This window comes from Hippocampus comes, unplaced genomic scaffold (genome assembly GCF_001891065.2).
Source record: "Hippocampus comes isolate QL1 unplaced genomic scaffold, H_comes_QL1_v1.1 scaffold518, whole genome shotgun sequence".
NCBI lineage: Eukaryota > Metazoa > Chordata > Actinopteri > Syngnathiformes > Syngnathidae > Hippocampus > Hippocampus comes.
In genome coordinates this window covers 209,417-225,263 of record NW_017804833.1, presented here as the reverse complement: position 1 = coordinate 225,263, position 15,847 = coordinate 209,417, and the positions used below count along the sequence as shown (strand labels likewise).

Here is a 15,847-nt window from a genome sequence, read left to right as displayed (position 1 = left end):
AAAACCGATCACGTTTGGGGGGGGGGGGGGTCAATTTGACCCTGGCGTACTTCGTTCTCCAAAGAAGACACTTTGTTTCTCTCAGAAACAAAGCAAAACCCCCAAATCCACTGTACTGTAAAACGACTTTGAACTACTCTGTACGTTTATCCCGTCTGGAGGAAATTCCATATTTGGGCTCCTTATCCGAAGCCAAAAGTGTCCGATTTGGATCTTCAGCTGGACAGTGATTTGAAATTGGACCGGCAAATCGGTGCTGTTGTCCAATCCAGCTTCTTTCATCCGAGGCTAAAGTGAAGCCTCTCCTTTCTCTGGTGAGCACTTTGAAAGAGGCATTCATGCCGACCGGATTACTGTAAGGCACTTTCCTTTGGAGTCAGCCAAAAGATGTGTAAACGGCACTTCCTACTGCTTCACTGCCACCCGGTGGCCAAAGAAATCCACCGTCCTAAAAAAGCCACTTCAGAGTGCCGCTTGATTTTCCGAACCGTCTCCTCATCACATGCGGTTCTACGGCGCCGCTGACCGTCACTGCAAATCCTCCAATCTCAATCGCAAACGGGGGCTCCCACCCGGCCCTGAAAACCACTTTGGCCCCCCCACCTCTTCGCCGCGGTAACAAATGAAAGTAACGAGACTGCAGGATTTAAACGGTGGAAACAAGAGCCTGCAGCGAAGAGTAAATGCAGTCAGGGGAGGGGGGGTAGGGGGGGGAGGTCTGAAATGACGTCTGAGAGGGAACATGGGAGTCAGGGGATATGCTAGAAGTGAGAATGAGCACTTGGTCATTAGTCTTATGACTGAGCCATTACAAGCTGACTGCTCTGGATTGTTGTGAAAAGCATTTGAGCGGGATTATGACTTACTAGATCCCAGATGTGTAGACGGGCTGCATTGCCTGGTATATTTTCAGGAAAGGACGGCATCCTGAGGGAAGGGGGAGGAGGGGGGGGGAGAAGGGCGTGGCAGCCATTTGTGAGCATTTGCGGAATCTTTTTCCATGCGAACGCGCGGGAGCCGCGTACCTCCTTTGGACTCAAAGTCGGGAATGCCGTGCATGATGACATGGTGAAGAAACAGCGGTTTGTTGTTGATCTTGATGTGTCCGCTGAGCAAACCGCTGAAGTACTCCACATACCTGCAGGGTACACGTGCAGTTAGCGATGCTAAATTAGCAGTGAGCAGTGACACTTCAAACTAGATGCACGTGTCGGACACGAGTCAGGCAGGCACATTTGCTTAAACGGTCGCGATGTGACAGAACTTTTTAGAGATCAATTAACTTCACCCTGTTATGACATCACGGGTCAAAGTAACCCGTATTTTTTTTTTGGGGCGGGGGGTATGAACAGCAAGCATGATCCTGGGCGGATCGAAGTGTAATGGAATAGTGATCATAAAATGAAGAATCGATCAGAGAAAAAAACTTTGTCGGAGCTCCCTTGCGATGTGTTCTAATCGACACGTCGCAAGGAAGCAGGGACAGCTCTGACGAAGGCTGAAGCTGTCAGCTTGGGAAGAATTTTTATTTCCCCCAAAAAGAAATCCTTCAACCCGATTCAACCAGCCTCAGCTCGAGCGCCAGGCTGCATTTTCAAGTGCTGGCCGTGCCAACTGAGGCCAGCAAGAGAAGCAGACCTGACCGCCCTGGACCGACTTTTGCAAATGCTCCGCGTTGTTCAATGTTTCGCACCCATTTCAGATCATTCGACAAGCGATCGTGATTGCTGTTTCTGAGAAACACGGGGAGCAGCGAGCGTTCCGGACAGACGTGTCTTTGCGGGAGGCTCCGTGCGCTCGTCGACATTAACGAGCTGACCTTCTCTGAGAGGGCTGACCCACAGGAACCACTTTGTCTTCATAGAAGCGCTTCATGGCAAATCTGTCCAGAGCCTGGTCAGCGCTGCATCGCGCACACAAACACACACACACCATTACACACAATGCAAAAGTGATTTGCAGCAAACAAGAACCGAACGAAGGGCACGGCACAAGTCTGAGCACCCACCTGGCGGAGATGTTGCTGTAGTGCATAAAGGCCGCCACCACGACTCCCGTTCTGCCTCTGTTGCCCTGAAAAACCATCAGACAGATGAGAGATGGTTTATGCTGCGGCTCTAATTGACCCATGTGGATGTTCGAAATTTTCTATTAAAAAAAAAAAAAAAAAACACGCAAGCATTGTTCCAAGAAAAGCCCCGCAATGATCCTCTTGGAACTATGGTATGAGAGGGAGAGCACACAATGCCGTTTGAAATGGTTGCTGCTGGTGTTCATCATCAGACATATGAATCACCAATTGGATTTTTTCATTTTGACATTTCTGATACTTTGGAATGGCTCAACATTGCTTTGGGTCAGATCGGCTCAGGAACATTTTTGCTGTTCCTGAGGAACAAAGGCAACTGGTCCAAATCGCCAAATGTGAGTGAGTCTAAATACTAAAAGTTGGTTTCATGCCCCATTTTCATAGCCCCCCCCCCAAAAAAAAAAACCTTCATAATGCCGTCTCATTTATTCGATAGATGTGACATAACAACACATGGCCAGCGGACACCCCGACGCAATCTCCCTGCTTGGTGACAAGTAGCCAAACTTGCAATCCCACAAGAGAGCGTGTTACTCAACGGCCTAAACAAACAAGGCCAGTCGCCACGGCAACCGCCTTATTTGTAACCTCCCCCCACGGGGAGATTCTTGGAACAAGGGAGCAGTGGTTTGCGATGTCGGTGCCAACGATGACATTATAAATGACATCTTCCAATCAGGGACTAATTTGGGACGCGGGGACCGGTCGTTGTCTTTCCAAACGGCTCTTCTGGCTCCTGCTGGCGCAACGACGAGCGCGGTTTGCCACATGAACATGATGCGACGCTTCAGCAGTCACGGGAAAATATTGGTCAGTTCCGTCGTCAAAGTGTAAAATTGGGAGAGGGATCGTTTTGTGCGGCCTGCGCGCCACAAACTCCTGCCTGCAGGGACGGTTTCGCACAAGCAATAAACTACTGCGGGTGGGGGGGGCCAAGGAAAGCCTACAGGAGACACATATCGCGCAGGAGGCAGCTCGGTTTGAAACAGTGACTTCACCTTTAATAGCTTGCATATAAATACAGTAAACGGCCCATCCATCGCCAGGGTTGCATTCCCGACCACTCGTGCAATGAGACCAGTCTGACTTCTCCAAATCCCCGCGAGGCGTGTTGAAATAGCGGTGACGGCACCGAGTCCGAGGAAAAAGTCGGCCAAATCTCACAAAACTCGAGAGTCCAGTCACTTGTACCTCAAGGCACGTCCGCCGTTGGAGTCCCATTTGTGTACACTTCAGGTTCAAGTGCATGTCGGGCTGTTTGACTGCCGCTTCCTCTGTTTGGCCTTCCCCCTCCTCCTGATCTGGAGAGGGGGCGAGGGCGACGATGACCCCACCTGCGGCCCCTTCTCAAGGTTTTTCTTTTGTTTTGTTTTTTTCATTTTTCCTTGCCCTCCTGGGGGTTAAGGTCAGGGGATCTCGCCAATACTTGCCAATTGTGGGCACGTGAAGCCCTTTGAGACTGTTTGGTGGTTAAGGGTGATCGAAATAAATGCGACTTGACTTTTTCCCATTTTGTGGCGCGTTCACGCCAAGCGTCTGCTGACGAGCCATTTTGCGTCATCCGCCATGTGACAAGCGTGCGGATGGGATTTTGTCACGCGGCCTTACCTTGTTGTGTATGACCACCACGTTGCGGCTGTCTGCGCTCAGCCACGTGTCCATGGCCTTGCAGATGCTGCAGATCTTTTCCAGGGCTGGCGCGTGATGGTCGGGCCAGCCAAAGTCCAACACCTGTCCGGCGAGCGGGGGCGGCGAGGTGTCAGGCCACGTCGGGCAGAAGGGCAACGCCGGCGTTCGGGTTTACCTTGGAGTGAAGCTCGCTGATGTCGTAGCGTTTCTCGCTGAGGTTGAAGAGCTAAGGAGGGGAGAAGATAAGTGAGCCGTTATTGCGCTTTTGTGGGCGGGGCGGGGTTGAGGCTTGCGTTCGTCGCGGCTGCAATCGAGTCGGGATCGTACCAGGTAGTTGTGGCCATGTTTGGAGCGCAGCATGGAGGCGACCTCGCGCAGGTTGGCGGCGTAGCTGGGCTCCTCGGCGCCGCTGGGGAACGAGACGGCGATGATCCTCTCTGTGATGTAGAGCAGGTCCAACTCGTAGCTCTCCTCCAGGGACTGCAGCAGACTCACGCTCCTGCTCACACGCACACAAAAAAAAAAAACGGAGCGCTTTCGAGGCTATTTGGACGTCGCTGTTGTTTTTCTTTTTTTTTTTTTTAACCAGCAATATTTCTGGGTCAAAACGACCCGCTCCGTTTAAGCATCCCAAAAAAGACAAATAACCTAAATATTGTAACGGAAGCAGAAAATGCTTTTTGCGAAGATGATTGCCAAATTCCAATTGGGTCAGGAGGGCTAAAATGACGACGCGGAGGCTTGGAGTCGCCTCTTGAACGTGATGTCAACAAGTCGAGCTAATGGGAGGTGGGGAGACGGCGCTGGAACGGCGGGCGCGTAGCAAGAGGAGACCCTTCGCACTCGGAAAGCTTGATATTTCCCACATTGGTCATCTGCGAGCAACCCACAGGAAATTGCTCATAACATGTCGGGGGAGCTGGCTGGTCCCGCTTTTACTGTCCAACAAAACGTGCTCCACATCTGGAGCCACTCGAAGTGCCGGCTGGAACTTCTTCATCGCCAGACAAATATTCCCAGCATCAAATTGGAGTACAATTTGCTCCCTCATGCTTTTCGCTTTGGTCCGAATTTTTTTCTTCTGCAGGATCGCAGTCGACCGCTGCCTGCGGGCGCTTCGCTCGTCACCAGGTGGCGATTTTCTTTGGGATGCCACAAGACGGCGGAAAAAGAAGAAGAAAGTCTGAACTGGTGTGAAGGGAGTATCGTTGACGTGATGCATCTCGACGGAGAGACGAGCTTTGTATGCGAGGGCGGAGCCAAGTTTGGTCTGTCCTGTGACGGCGTGTGTTTGGCACATGCGCTTTTTGGGGCATTTGCTTTTTCATCCCCCTCATCTGTGCGACATTTATTTGGAAGCGTATTGATGTCAGATGAGTTTGAAAACGAGATGTTTCAGGACCACAGTTTGTGCCTTGAGTTACGAGTTTAACTTGTTCCATGGCCATGCTCAGCTCTCAAAGCACTCGCACATGTTTTTTGTAAAATGAAAATAGTACTCTATAGTACTGTACTTCCTGAAATCATCGAGTAATACCATCATGATATAGAATGTAAAGAACGTAAGCGGTTTTGATTGCGGTCAATGGCCATCTGTTGCTCCTTGGCCACCGGAGGGCAGTGTAACGCAGGACGGAGATGGCTTCAGCCACTCAGAAAGCATCAAGAACATCGTCGCTCTTTGGAGAGGACAAAGAATGTATGCCGGTGAGCATTCAATTGCTGTCAGATTTTCCCCATTCTCATCCATCGACGGGATTTCATCGGAACCATTGCGCAATGTTGGAATCCTCTTGAAAAGCAGCATAACGATGAAGTGTCCGATGCTTTGTTTTGCAAGCACGAAATAACTCTTTGATTAGCTGTGAACGTTGAGTCAAGTTCAACACAAAAGTTCATGAGTGACGATCGAGTAAAGTCAGGCGTGGAAATTGCAGCTCCACTTCAGGGTGTTTTGTTTCTAAAAAGGCCTGGCTGAATAAAAATAGATAAATAAATAAATATAAAATTTACATCATCTCTTTTCTATCAGTATGAGTTCTTTCTCGGGAAGAGCACTCATGTTTCGGGGTCAATTTGACCGGCAACTTAAGGGGGGTTTGTGAATTCTGCCCATTGACCACGGGTGAAGAAAAATACGGATGCTACCTGGAAGCCCTGCGGCGTGACTCCGTGCTTTTGGAGGATTTCGTCGAGCCCTGGAAAGCACAAAATCAAGACAACCACATCAATCTTCCTTCGGATCAACGCCAACGCAGTCACTTGCTGGCTGGACAGTCGGCAACAAACAACCGCATTGCTGCAGCCGAAGCTCTGTCAAATAGAAAAGTTAGGACTTTGGCCCCATCGTGGAACATCTTGATGCCAAGGAAAAATGCTCATCAGCGTTTCATACTGGAAAAAAAAGTCATTCATTTCTGCACTTGGGTCAATTTGACGCACAACATAACACGCCCTCCTCTCATGTTGCATGTGTCATATTATGCTCGGACGGTAAACAGCAACACAACCGTTGGGCCCGGAGCAATGCCCAATCAAGTAAGGAAACGTTTCCAGAAGGAAAAATAAAATGCCCATATAAACATGGTCTATGTTTCGATACGAGCCAAACAAAACTTACACAGCAAAAAAACTATTACGGAACAGAATTGTATTTACTGGGTCGATTTGACCCGCAACATAAGAAAGCCTGCCGTTATGTTGCATTTGTCAAATCACACTATGATAGGAAACAAAAACAACAACAGCATCAAATACTGGACATCAAAAACATGGACCTTCCTCGTCAATTTTTCTCGTGCATCGCAATGGTATCGCGGGTAACTTTGACCTGGGACGTCCAAAACCGGTAAAAAAAAAAAAAAAACAAATGAACATTGATCACGTGTCATGATTGTTAACCTAGCAGAAAATTTGACCCAGAGTGTTTTCAACAATCCTGCCCACCTTCCGGAATACGTAGCCCGTGCTCCATCGCCATGCCCCTCTGAGGGAGGAGAGCCGCCTTCTCAAGGAACCTTCTCCGCTCATCTCCGGCCGCAAAACTTTTTCCTCCAGCGTGTGGCGGCGACTCACGCGACACGAAAGGGCCCCCCCATTTTGCTGGCTTCACTGCGAATCCTGCGGCCGTCGCCGCGCGTCGTTCTTTGCCGTTCCTCCGTACGCTCCTCGTCAACCCCTTCTGGTTTCGCCCACCCCTCTCTCTCTCTCTCTCTCTCTCTCTCTCTCTCTCTCTCTCTCTCTCTCTCTCGCTTTCCCGGCCCCTCCCGTCCGGTCTCGCATCTCCTTATCTCTTCACCCGCCGGCGCGCTCGCATCCACGCGGCCGCGTTTGTATCCTGTGTCTCATTATGTTGATTTGTCGTCCCTCGTCCCGTTCCATTCTGTCCTTGTCCGATGGTCCTGTCACGTGTGCATTCAGCAACCCAGACCGCCCCCTCCCTCACCCCAAATAAAGCGACGGACTTTGGCACCGAGGCGTGGTCATCGGAGAGCGAGCCCCCCGAGGCTGAGGCCGAGCCCGCGATGCTCTCGGATCGACGGGAGCGGCTGCGCGCACGTGAAAATGCGCGCGAGCTCATGCGTGTCGACTCTCAACATGCGCCAACGTGGGATTGGACAACGCGTGTGAATGCCGCGCAGAATCGGAAGGGCAGAGGCGTTCCGGCTGCTCGAACCTCCCCGAGGCCGTCGCGCCGACCACGTTGTGAGCCCATCGCTCAGAAGCACTTCGAAAGACAGACGAGCGCTCACTGAAGCAACGGTGAGTCGCGATGAGAACTCGCAGGTGCCGGTGCACCTGCGTCAACCGGGCGTGTACGTCCCGGTTGAAAAGGAAAACAAAAACGAGTCCTCCTATGCTCCTGCTGAACATTTCCTTTCGGCGCTAACTTCCCACAATCGTGCGGTTTTGACAAACTTGTGATCTCTCGCGGGCGGGATGACACTCAGCTGAACTTTTCCCGACTTATGCGGTGAGGAGGTTTCAAATCGAAAGCAGACGCATTTTGCCGCTCGCAAATCAGCTGCTCGTGGCGCTGCGTGTCGTATCGCGCCCGCGTTAGCAAGCCCGTCGGCCGCGGTTCCGCCGCCGCGACTTTGCCTTTGCTTTGCTTCCACGGTCACGTGACGCCATCCTCCCGGAGCTCAAGCGAACGGCGCCGCGACGTGCCATTCGAGCGACTGAATTGACAATTGGAGCGGCATTAAGCGCTAATGCGGCAAGGGCCACTCAGCGTGCTCCGAGGTTAAGGAACTTGATCTGAGGCGTGGCTGCTCTTTTGTTGAGCGCATTGTACGAGGGCCCAACTGCCTGCTTTATGTGTTTCCTGAAAAAGAAAAAACTGCACTGAAGCAAGCAGCAGAAGCTTCCAGTATGAGTTTTAATCAGTGGCAGGCTGCATGTAGGGTACCTCGGCCTTCAGTGAGAATTTATCTGAATTAAACCACCTTTTAATACAGTGCTGCCCTAAGATACAAGTGACCCAACTCACCATTGTTTCGAGATACAAGCCATTGTTGGGCTATTTTTTTTTCTCTGACCAAAGCACTAATTTAAGGTAGGAGTGCTGAATGGTGGCTGTGAACTCAACTTAACTCACATCACCAGCAGAATTGGCAAATTAGTGAACAATTGTTCCCAAAAAAGAGCCTGTTCGACTCCGTCTTCAAGTTTACTGTCAAATTAAATATGAAAAAAAGAGAATTGCACTGAGAAAAAAAATGATGTGATGAAGTTACTGAATTTACTCCATTTTATTTCGTGGCACACAATAGAATCATCTGGATTCAGATGCATTTTTTTTAAGTGGATTTTTTGACTCCATTTTATTTCGTGGCACACAATAGAATCATTTGGATTCAGGTGCATTTTTTTAAGTGGATGTAGAAAGTACTTGAAAGTAAAGATCTGGATCCAAACAATTTTATTTCGGGCGACCGCTTGATGGGAAAAAAAAAAAAGGAGTGCATTTTGTTTCCGTGCAGCAGCGGATGGACAGCAAGCTCACGGTTGACCTTTGCTCCACGAGCCCAGTGCCAAAATGAATACATTTCAGTCGGAAAGACTGGAAATTATTGATGAGATGGAAAAATAAATCAATAAAAATCATAATAATCAAGTTGTTTGTGTGGCGGGCATAAAAAAGGAGTGCATTTTGTTTCCGTGCAGTAGCGGATGGACAGCAAGCTCACGGTTGACCTTTGCTCCACGAGCCCAGTGCCAAACTGAATACATTTCAGTCGCAAAGACTGGAAATTATTGATGAGACGGAAAAATAAATCAATAAAAATAATAATAATCAAGTTATTTGTGTGGTGGGCATCGCACGTAATGTTGAGCTGCAAATAGATGAGTCAGACAGAGACACGGAGAGGCAGCTGACGCCTGAGCAGCTCCATGCACGAAAGTCATGAGACAGTTAGGATTGCTTTAAAGGGCAAGCTGCATGCAGACGTGTCAGTTGATGTGAACTTGAAGTGCAGTAAACTGGGCGGCAGGAGCTCATCTGGAAGGATTTGGACTTTGTAAATCCTCTCCCGCTGCGGACAGCATGTAAAATCTAAAACGAGCCGTCGAGGGCACTTGAGCATGCGCCGCCCGAACCCTCGCCCTCCCCCCCATTAATCCCCCGCACGGCAGCTGAGTGTGTATTGATTTTAGCCTTGGGGGGATTACAATGACATGAACATTTGAATTGAAATATTATTTTTTTAAAAATGAAGTCTCACCAGGCCACCGTGGACGTCCACCACGCCAAGCTGAGGATGTCAGCGACGGATGGCCTGAAAGAGCCGCGCCGGAATGAGGATGACGCTCGGCATTCCTGTTTGTGTAAAAAGCGTTCGGGGACTTTGGTGACTAAATTGAGGAGTGAAATTACAGTCTGGCTGAGGAAGGACGGGAATACACTTTTTTTAATTTATTTTTTTTAGCACACCCAGACCAGACCGCGAACCAGTAAGCAAAACCTCGGCCTCCCTGTCTGGGCCAGTGATTGCCAAACAGCTCGGCTCCAAACACCTCTTACAGGCGAGGCCTTTTTCCCGCAACATAACTGTAAACGTGGACCCTCTTAAATGCCACACACACGAAAAAGTTGCTTCTTTCCAAGTCAAAATGAGTTGTGTCATCCAACCATCCATTTTCTGATCCGCTTCTCCTACGGAGGCTCGAGGGCGTGCCGGGAAGCTTATCCCAGCGGAGTTCGAGCAGTAGGCGAGGGACACCCTGAACCGGTTGCCAGCCGATCGCACACGAAGACGAACAAGCAGTTGTGCTCACAATCACACTGAGGGACCATTTCGAGTGTTACAATTCACCTGCCGCGCGTTTTTTTTGGGGAATGCGGGAGGAAATCGGAGTAGCCGAAGAAAACCCACCCAGGAACGGGGAGAACATGCTAACTCCACACAGGGAAGTCCGGAGCCCGGAATCGACCCCTGCCCCTCTGCCCCGTGAGGCCGACGTGCTAACCCGTCGCCCGCCGTGCCGCCCGAGTCGTGTCATGAAAATGAAACCAAGAACAAAGAGGTGTTTTGTCGCAAATAACAGTTGTCATTTTAAACAATCCAGAGAAAACGATCTGATCTTCAGTTGAACAAATGAAGACGCAGAAGACGCCAGCTCCAGGAATTTTTTTTTTTTGGTTTGATTTTTTGCACATGTAATGGCCGGCATTTTTCACAGCCCCACTTTGGTTGCGGAGATGTCGGCGCTGTTGGACAGTCTGCATTGGCGGGGCTGGACGGATGGCTGCTGGAGCCGAAGACGACGACAGAGCGTCGGCGTGCGGAGCGGATGCGTGTGTGGAACGGAGAGTCGCCGCTTGGAATTTGATGTACTTATGATTATGATATTTTTTGGTACTCAAATGCTGTCAGCTAAAACACCGGAGACGGCTAACAGGACGCGCGTGTTGTTGTCGCCGATCCTTGAAATGAAGTAAACTGCTTTTAGCGTCAAACGGATGCGCTAAAAGCAGCGAGTGGAATCGCTGGCGGGCCGCGACTTTGCCGCCACAGGCATTCGGACACAAATAGAGCCATTGTGTTTCCAGCCGGCAAAAGGCAAAACACGCTGTCTCTCTCTCATAAGCGGCTCGTCTGACGTGCGCATTTGCGCTTTTGCGATTGCAGCCAGATGCTCGCTGTCTGAGTCCGCGCGTGTCTTTGTGCGTGTGTGAGCACGTGTGGAGATTGGATCAAAACGAACCATATGGGTTGGGCCTCGTGGGTCGTACATGCGGAGCGGCAAAGCAGTGTTGCAGCATGGAAGGATGGGATGCGGCGCGCGCGCGTGTGTGTGTGTGTATATACACTATGGCGATCCCACGTGGCGAGGTGGCGTGCAAAAGCAGTGTGGTGGTGAGAGTATGGATCAAGTTTAATGTCCATGCAAATTTCCTGAATTGGTGCAGTGTTTTTCTTGCAAAAAAACTGTTATTTTACGATCAACGTGCTCTTTTTTGGTTGTTTGTTGTTATTTCGTAGTAAAGCATCGTTTAGCTATTTGAGTTATCACAAATACAAAAAGAAAAAAAAGTGGCGCGTGTGGGACTGGAGTGACCCGATAGCATCACCACCAGGTTGCAATTGTATTTAAAAAAAAAAAGAATAATAACGATGAGCGGCATTTTGACGATGAATGGCGTCGCGACTGAAGCGAGAAACAAAGTTCAACCTTTACTCTCCGATATCTCCCTTCCAAACCTCAACACTCCAACAAAGCACTTCACATCCATGAATCGAAGACTACTTAGCTCATCTTGACCAATCAGAGGACGAGCGAGGCAAAGAGAGCTGAAGGTGAAATCTGATTGTTTGAAAACCAACCAAACAAACAAACGGCCATTGGCGATATTGTGGATGTCAGATGCCAGCACTCGCAATTCTGAAGGTCCTGGGCAGATTCCACCGACACGGCAACACACAGAAGCCGTCATCTGACGGCAACAGATACCTGGACGCAATCCAATTATGCGGAGTTCATTGACAACGTTGGAGAGAAACAACCGTTGCATAATCATTTGCGAGGCCGTGCGCTCGTGAGGCACAACAAAATGCTGGTCAGAGTTGGAAAATCCCGCCTGATGCGGATGAAATCACGAGATTACGCCTTGCGATTGAGCAATCCCGTTCAAATCGGTGGCATGAGGTGCCTCTTGTTTTTCACCAGCAGGGGTGGGGGGACGAGGGGAGGTCCCGTCCAGAATGCCTTTCAGCCACCGCATCTTCATCTTCGTCGCCAGCGTGCCATGTGCTTCCCTTTCACACAAACACAGAAGCTCCTTTGAGCGGGCAAATTACAGCCCACTTGTGGGCAAAAAGCAGCAGCAAGACGCCGGGAGTTTCCTCCTCCCTGACTTCTGCAGGAATACACCAAGAGCCGGAGCACAGCCTCTCTTGAGGGGGGGGGCATCCGGGGCTAAATATACAGCGTTTCATCTTGAGCTGGGCCCAGCCTGCTCACTGGGGAACGGCGCTGTGGTTCAAATCCCCACTTTGGGCCTCGGCGCGTGGGCGTGACCGAGGCTCGCGCACAGCGGCCCTTTGTCAAGTGTTAAAAGTTCATTTTTGAGACGCGCAACTTTTCAAAATAAAATGCGGCCAGATATAATGACACCTTTCCTTGGCGTTTCATGTTGTCATTGCAAGAACGCGCCGCAGCACGGCGCGTCGTCGAGCGGGGCCACACGCATCGGCTTCTGGCGGTGGACTCAAACCTCACGCCGGTTTTAGAAAAAGACAAATGCGGCAGCGGGCTGCGCCCGACGGCTGCCGTGACGAAGCCAAGCGACGGTGAAGGGCGCCCCTTGCGCAAAAGGTCCGTGGCTCCTCCCCTCCCTTTCTCGGCTTCATTCAAAACACACACGAGTAACCGATGTGATTGTTTGGAGTCGCTCTCGTAGCGGTCTAGACAACAAGCCACCGGAACAAAATAGCGGGCGGTAACGCTGGACGTGATTTTTTTTTTTTTTTTTAGGCTGGGGCACAAAGGAAGCCTTGTTGCCATTTTTCTCTCTCGGGCGAATGAATATGTCCGAGGGCGCGGCTAATAGTCATGTTTTCCTCCAACCGGCCTCTCGGGTGATTCCAGTGATGACGTCATCGCACTTCTGGGGGAAACGGTTTGCAACACCCCAAGAAAGTCAGATGATGCTCAAGTATTTTCCATCTGAATCCTTGCCAGGAGGCGGCGTAAGGATCTGCAATTGTGCTCAAGAGCTCCCCATAGTGGACGGAAAATAAACTGCAGTGTGCGCCAGTGAGGCCCACTGCAACTGTGGCTTGTTCTGGAAAGGTGAGCCTTGTGCCTGTGGGCGGCTCGCTATTTGCCTTCCACGGCTCCTTGGTGAGAGTTTTCACCAAAATGGCCGCTTTGGCCTCATGCAAACTGCAAGAGCCACATTACAAGAAATACAAATGATCATTCCCTCCAATAACATGTAGCGCGTCATCAAACTCCATTTAAAAGATGAACCTTGAAAATAGATGGCTGACAGATCAAAAATGGATTCAGCAAAAACGCCACCAGAGGCTCTGCGTCGCCAGACGGGCGAAAACGCGCTTCTTGAAGACAACAGTGCTACTTTCTAATTTCGAGAGGGCGTTGGTGCCATCTTGTGAAAGAGCACGCACAAAAACAAGGATGAATGATGATGGATGAGTTCCCAAAATCAACACATAAATAAATAGCTGGGTTCCCAAATCGGGATTATTCCATGCATCCATAAATTGGGAGGTAAAACAAACGACGTCAAAAGGCCAACAGAAGAATCGGGCTTGTTTTTTTTTTTTTTTTTTTTATTCTGTGTTTTATGAACGACGAACACAGCACAAATGGCAACTTAACAGCGACAATAAATTGTCAGCGCTGCCAGAGTGGGACTGATTCCATGCGCTGTTTGGATAAGATTTGTCCATAAAAAGTCAAAGGAATAAGCAGAGGCAAAATTCCGAGCGTAATGTCAACATTCCCAACATTTTCTTGTTTATAAGACACCCATGCCGAAATCCGTCCGCAGGCAAATCGTTTGTCCGAGCGCGCGCAGAAGAAGGCCTTGGCAAGTGCGTCCAGAGCGAGAGCAACAAACACGCAGCCGCTCCCCTCTCATGCGTCCGCAGCGCTCCCGCCGCCGTGCGCGGCCCACAAATGTCAGCGCAGCGCGTTGCGAGCGCGTGCGCGAGTCGGGTTCCCATCCCCTTCGGTTCAACTTTGGAATCCCTCGGGGCCCTCCCACAAAGACAAGCGCAGAGCGCAGCCTTCTTCTCTGTGGGAAAAACTTGAGTGTGGCAAGCTCAACGTGCGACCCCAAAATAACTTTGGGTGTTTTTGCTGCCTCCAATGGACTCGGTCGGCCGTCCCTCTTCTGCGACCGAAAAGCCCGATGGGAGTCGCCAAGGGAATTTGACGACAAACCCTCAAGGAAATGTGCGCATGTAAACTCTGTCAACTCACTAACCGTCAATTCCCGCCCCCAGTGTCCGTCTTGTATGGCAGCGGTCTCCAACCGCCGGTCGGCGGCCCGTTGGCCACTGGGCCGCACAGCGACGGAACAAGATCTTTTTTTTTTGCTATTTGGACAAGACAAGCTCCGACCCCTGCGGTATCTCCACAGCGACATGGAGGAGGAAGTCGGTTGCGCCGCGGCATGTCGTCAAAATCAAGACAGACTTTGCGCAGCCCGCCCACGTAAACATTTGCGGTTTCGTCGCCAAAAACCAGCCGGCAGCCACCGGATCAAAGCAGCAATCAATCGTGTCGCATTTGCGAGTCGCAACGATGCCAGTCTATGCAAAACTTTGAACGTCTTCATGCCTAACGCATCTCTGCCTTTCAATGGTTTGGCTTGTTTTGTTTTGGTTTGTTGTCCTTGAATAGCATGTTCGTGCGTCATTAGCATCAGCATCTTTGCGTGAAACGTAAGACACGTTGGGAAACGTTCCTTGGGAGCAAAGGAAAGTGCAGAGGGCGGAGTGCGCGTGCGCGCGTGTGTGTGCGCGCGTGAACGTGTTGTTGTTGTAGAGGGCTATATTTGCTCGGGTTTGTCAAGCATCCAAAAGCTTTCAAATGCAAAACATGCAAGAAAGAGGTTGAGCGGCCAGCCCGTATCCCCCGCCGCACACGGCGGCCGATGACCAAAAAAGGCAAAGTGGCCGGGGTGTTTGGACTTGCCTTCAAATGCGCTTCATACTCGCACTCCATCCCGCTTCCATAGTGAGCTGAAAACATGTCATCGGCGTACGGCGCATTCCCGGAATGCACTCGACTCGCCGCGCTTTGACAGCACCCAAAGTTGCGAGCTCCAAAAAGGTGGCTTCGCCTGGTGTTGGCAAAAGCTTTCGATGTGTGCCTTGAGAGGAGAAGATTGCTTGCGTCGCGGCTCGGCCACTCGAGGAAATTTGAAGAATTCAACTTTCGGCGATAGTTTTGCTAGGATAGTACGCCAAGTTGAACATTTTCTCCAACAGCGCTACTTGTCGCTGCACTCTGAGGTGAAAATGTTTTGTTTTGTTGTTTTTTTTTAGTCCTTTAGTACAGATATTCACATTTGGTAGCAACCACCCACACAAATTCTCCATATTGACATTTTTTTTTTTTTTTTTTTTTTTTTGTGGCTCTACTCATGCAGACAGGCCTGCCAAATTTCAATGCGGTCAAGTCAAACTGGCTTTGCAAGACGGATTTATAAAGCGCCGTTGAAAGTTTGTCGACAAAATGGCGTTGGTCTTGGCAAAGAGCGCCGCACATGGACACGTTGGACCTTGAAATGGCCGCTTCAAAAGCAAAACGGCTGACTTGATGTGCCTTCTGCACCACGGCTTCTTGAGCCTTTTTTTTTTTTTAATCTGTCTGAGCACTCGGGTGTTAGGCCTGCCAAACTTCCTGCCGCTCAGTCAAACAATTCTCAGTGGCTCGACTACTGGGAAAGGAGTCAAAGTAGGTATTCGTCAGAACACTCAATCATTTGGAGAGAGGACAAACGGACAAACGGACGCCCATCAGGGGCGCCGATCCGAATCACTGTTATTTTTCAACCCAAAATGTTGCCCACTGGAGGGCACAGCCGTGACCACCCGCCACTTCGACGACACGCCGCGAGTGGCCGCGACTCCGTTTGACAGCCGA

The 15,847-nt window shown here is 50.3% G+C and overlaps 1 protein-coding gene across 4 annotated transcripts in view; it reads right to left on the bottom strand.

Moving 5' to 3' along the window:
• LOC109515471 (tensin-1-like) overlaps positions 1–6,902 on the bottom strand; it is a 19,377-nt gene extending 12,475 nt beyond the window's left edge. For 2 of the 4 annotated variants that reach the window (XM_019869271.1, XM_019869280.1), the window contains exons 1-9: positions 6,665–6,902; positions 5,867–5,916; positions 4,046–4,217; positions 3,894–3,944; positions 3,698–3,820; positions 2,009–2,073; positions 1,820–1,903; positions 1,026–1,138; positions 867–927 (exon numbers count right to left, since the gene is read on the bottom strand). In XM_019869271.1, the coding sequence (XP_019724830.1) occupies positions 867–927; positions 1,026–1,138; positions 1,820–1,903; positions 2,009–2,073; positions 3,698–3,820; positions 3,894–3,944; positions 4,046–4,217; positions 5,867–5,916; positions 6,665–6,748 (803 nt within the window). In that variant the 5' untranslated portion in view covers positions 6,749–6,902. The remainder of the gene's footprint in view (positions 1–866; positions 928–1,025; positions 1,139–1,819; positions 1,904–2,008; positions 2,074–3,697; positions 3,821–3,893; positions 3,945–4,045; positions 4,218–5,866; positions 5,917–6,664) is intronic. The other 2 variants (XM_019869289.1, XM_019869298.1) reach the window with 1 other exon arrangement.
• Between the last annotated feature and the right edge of the window lie 8,945 nt (positions 6,903–15,847).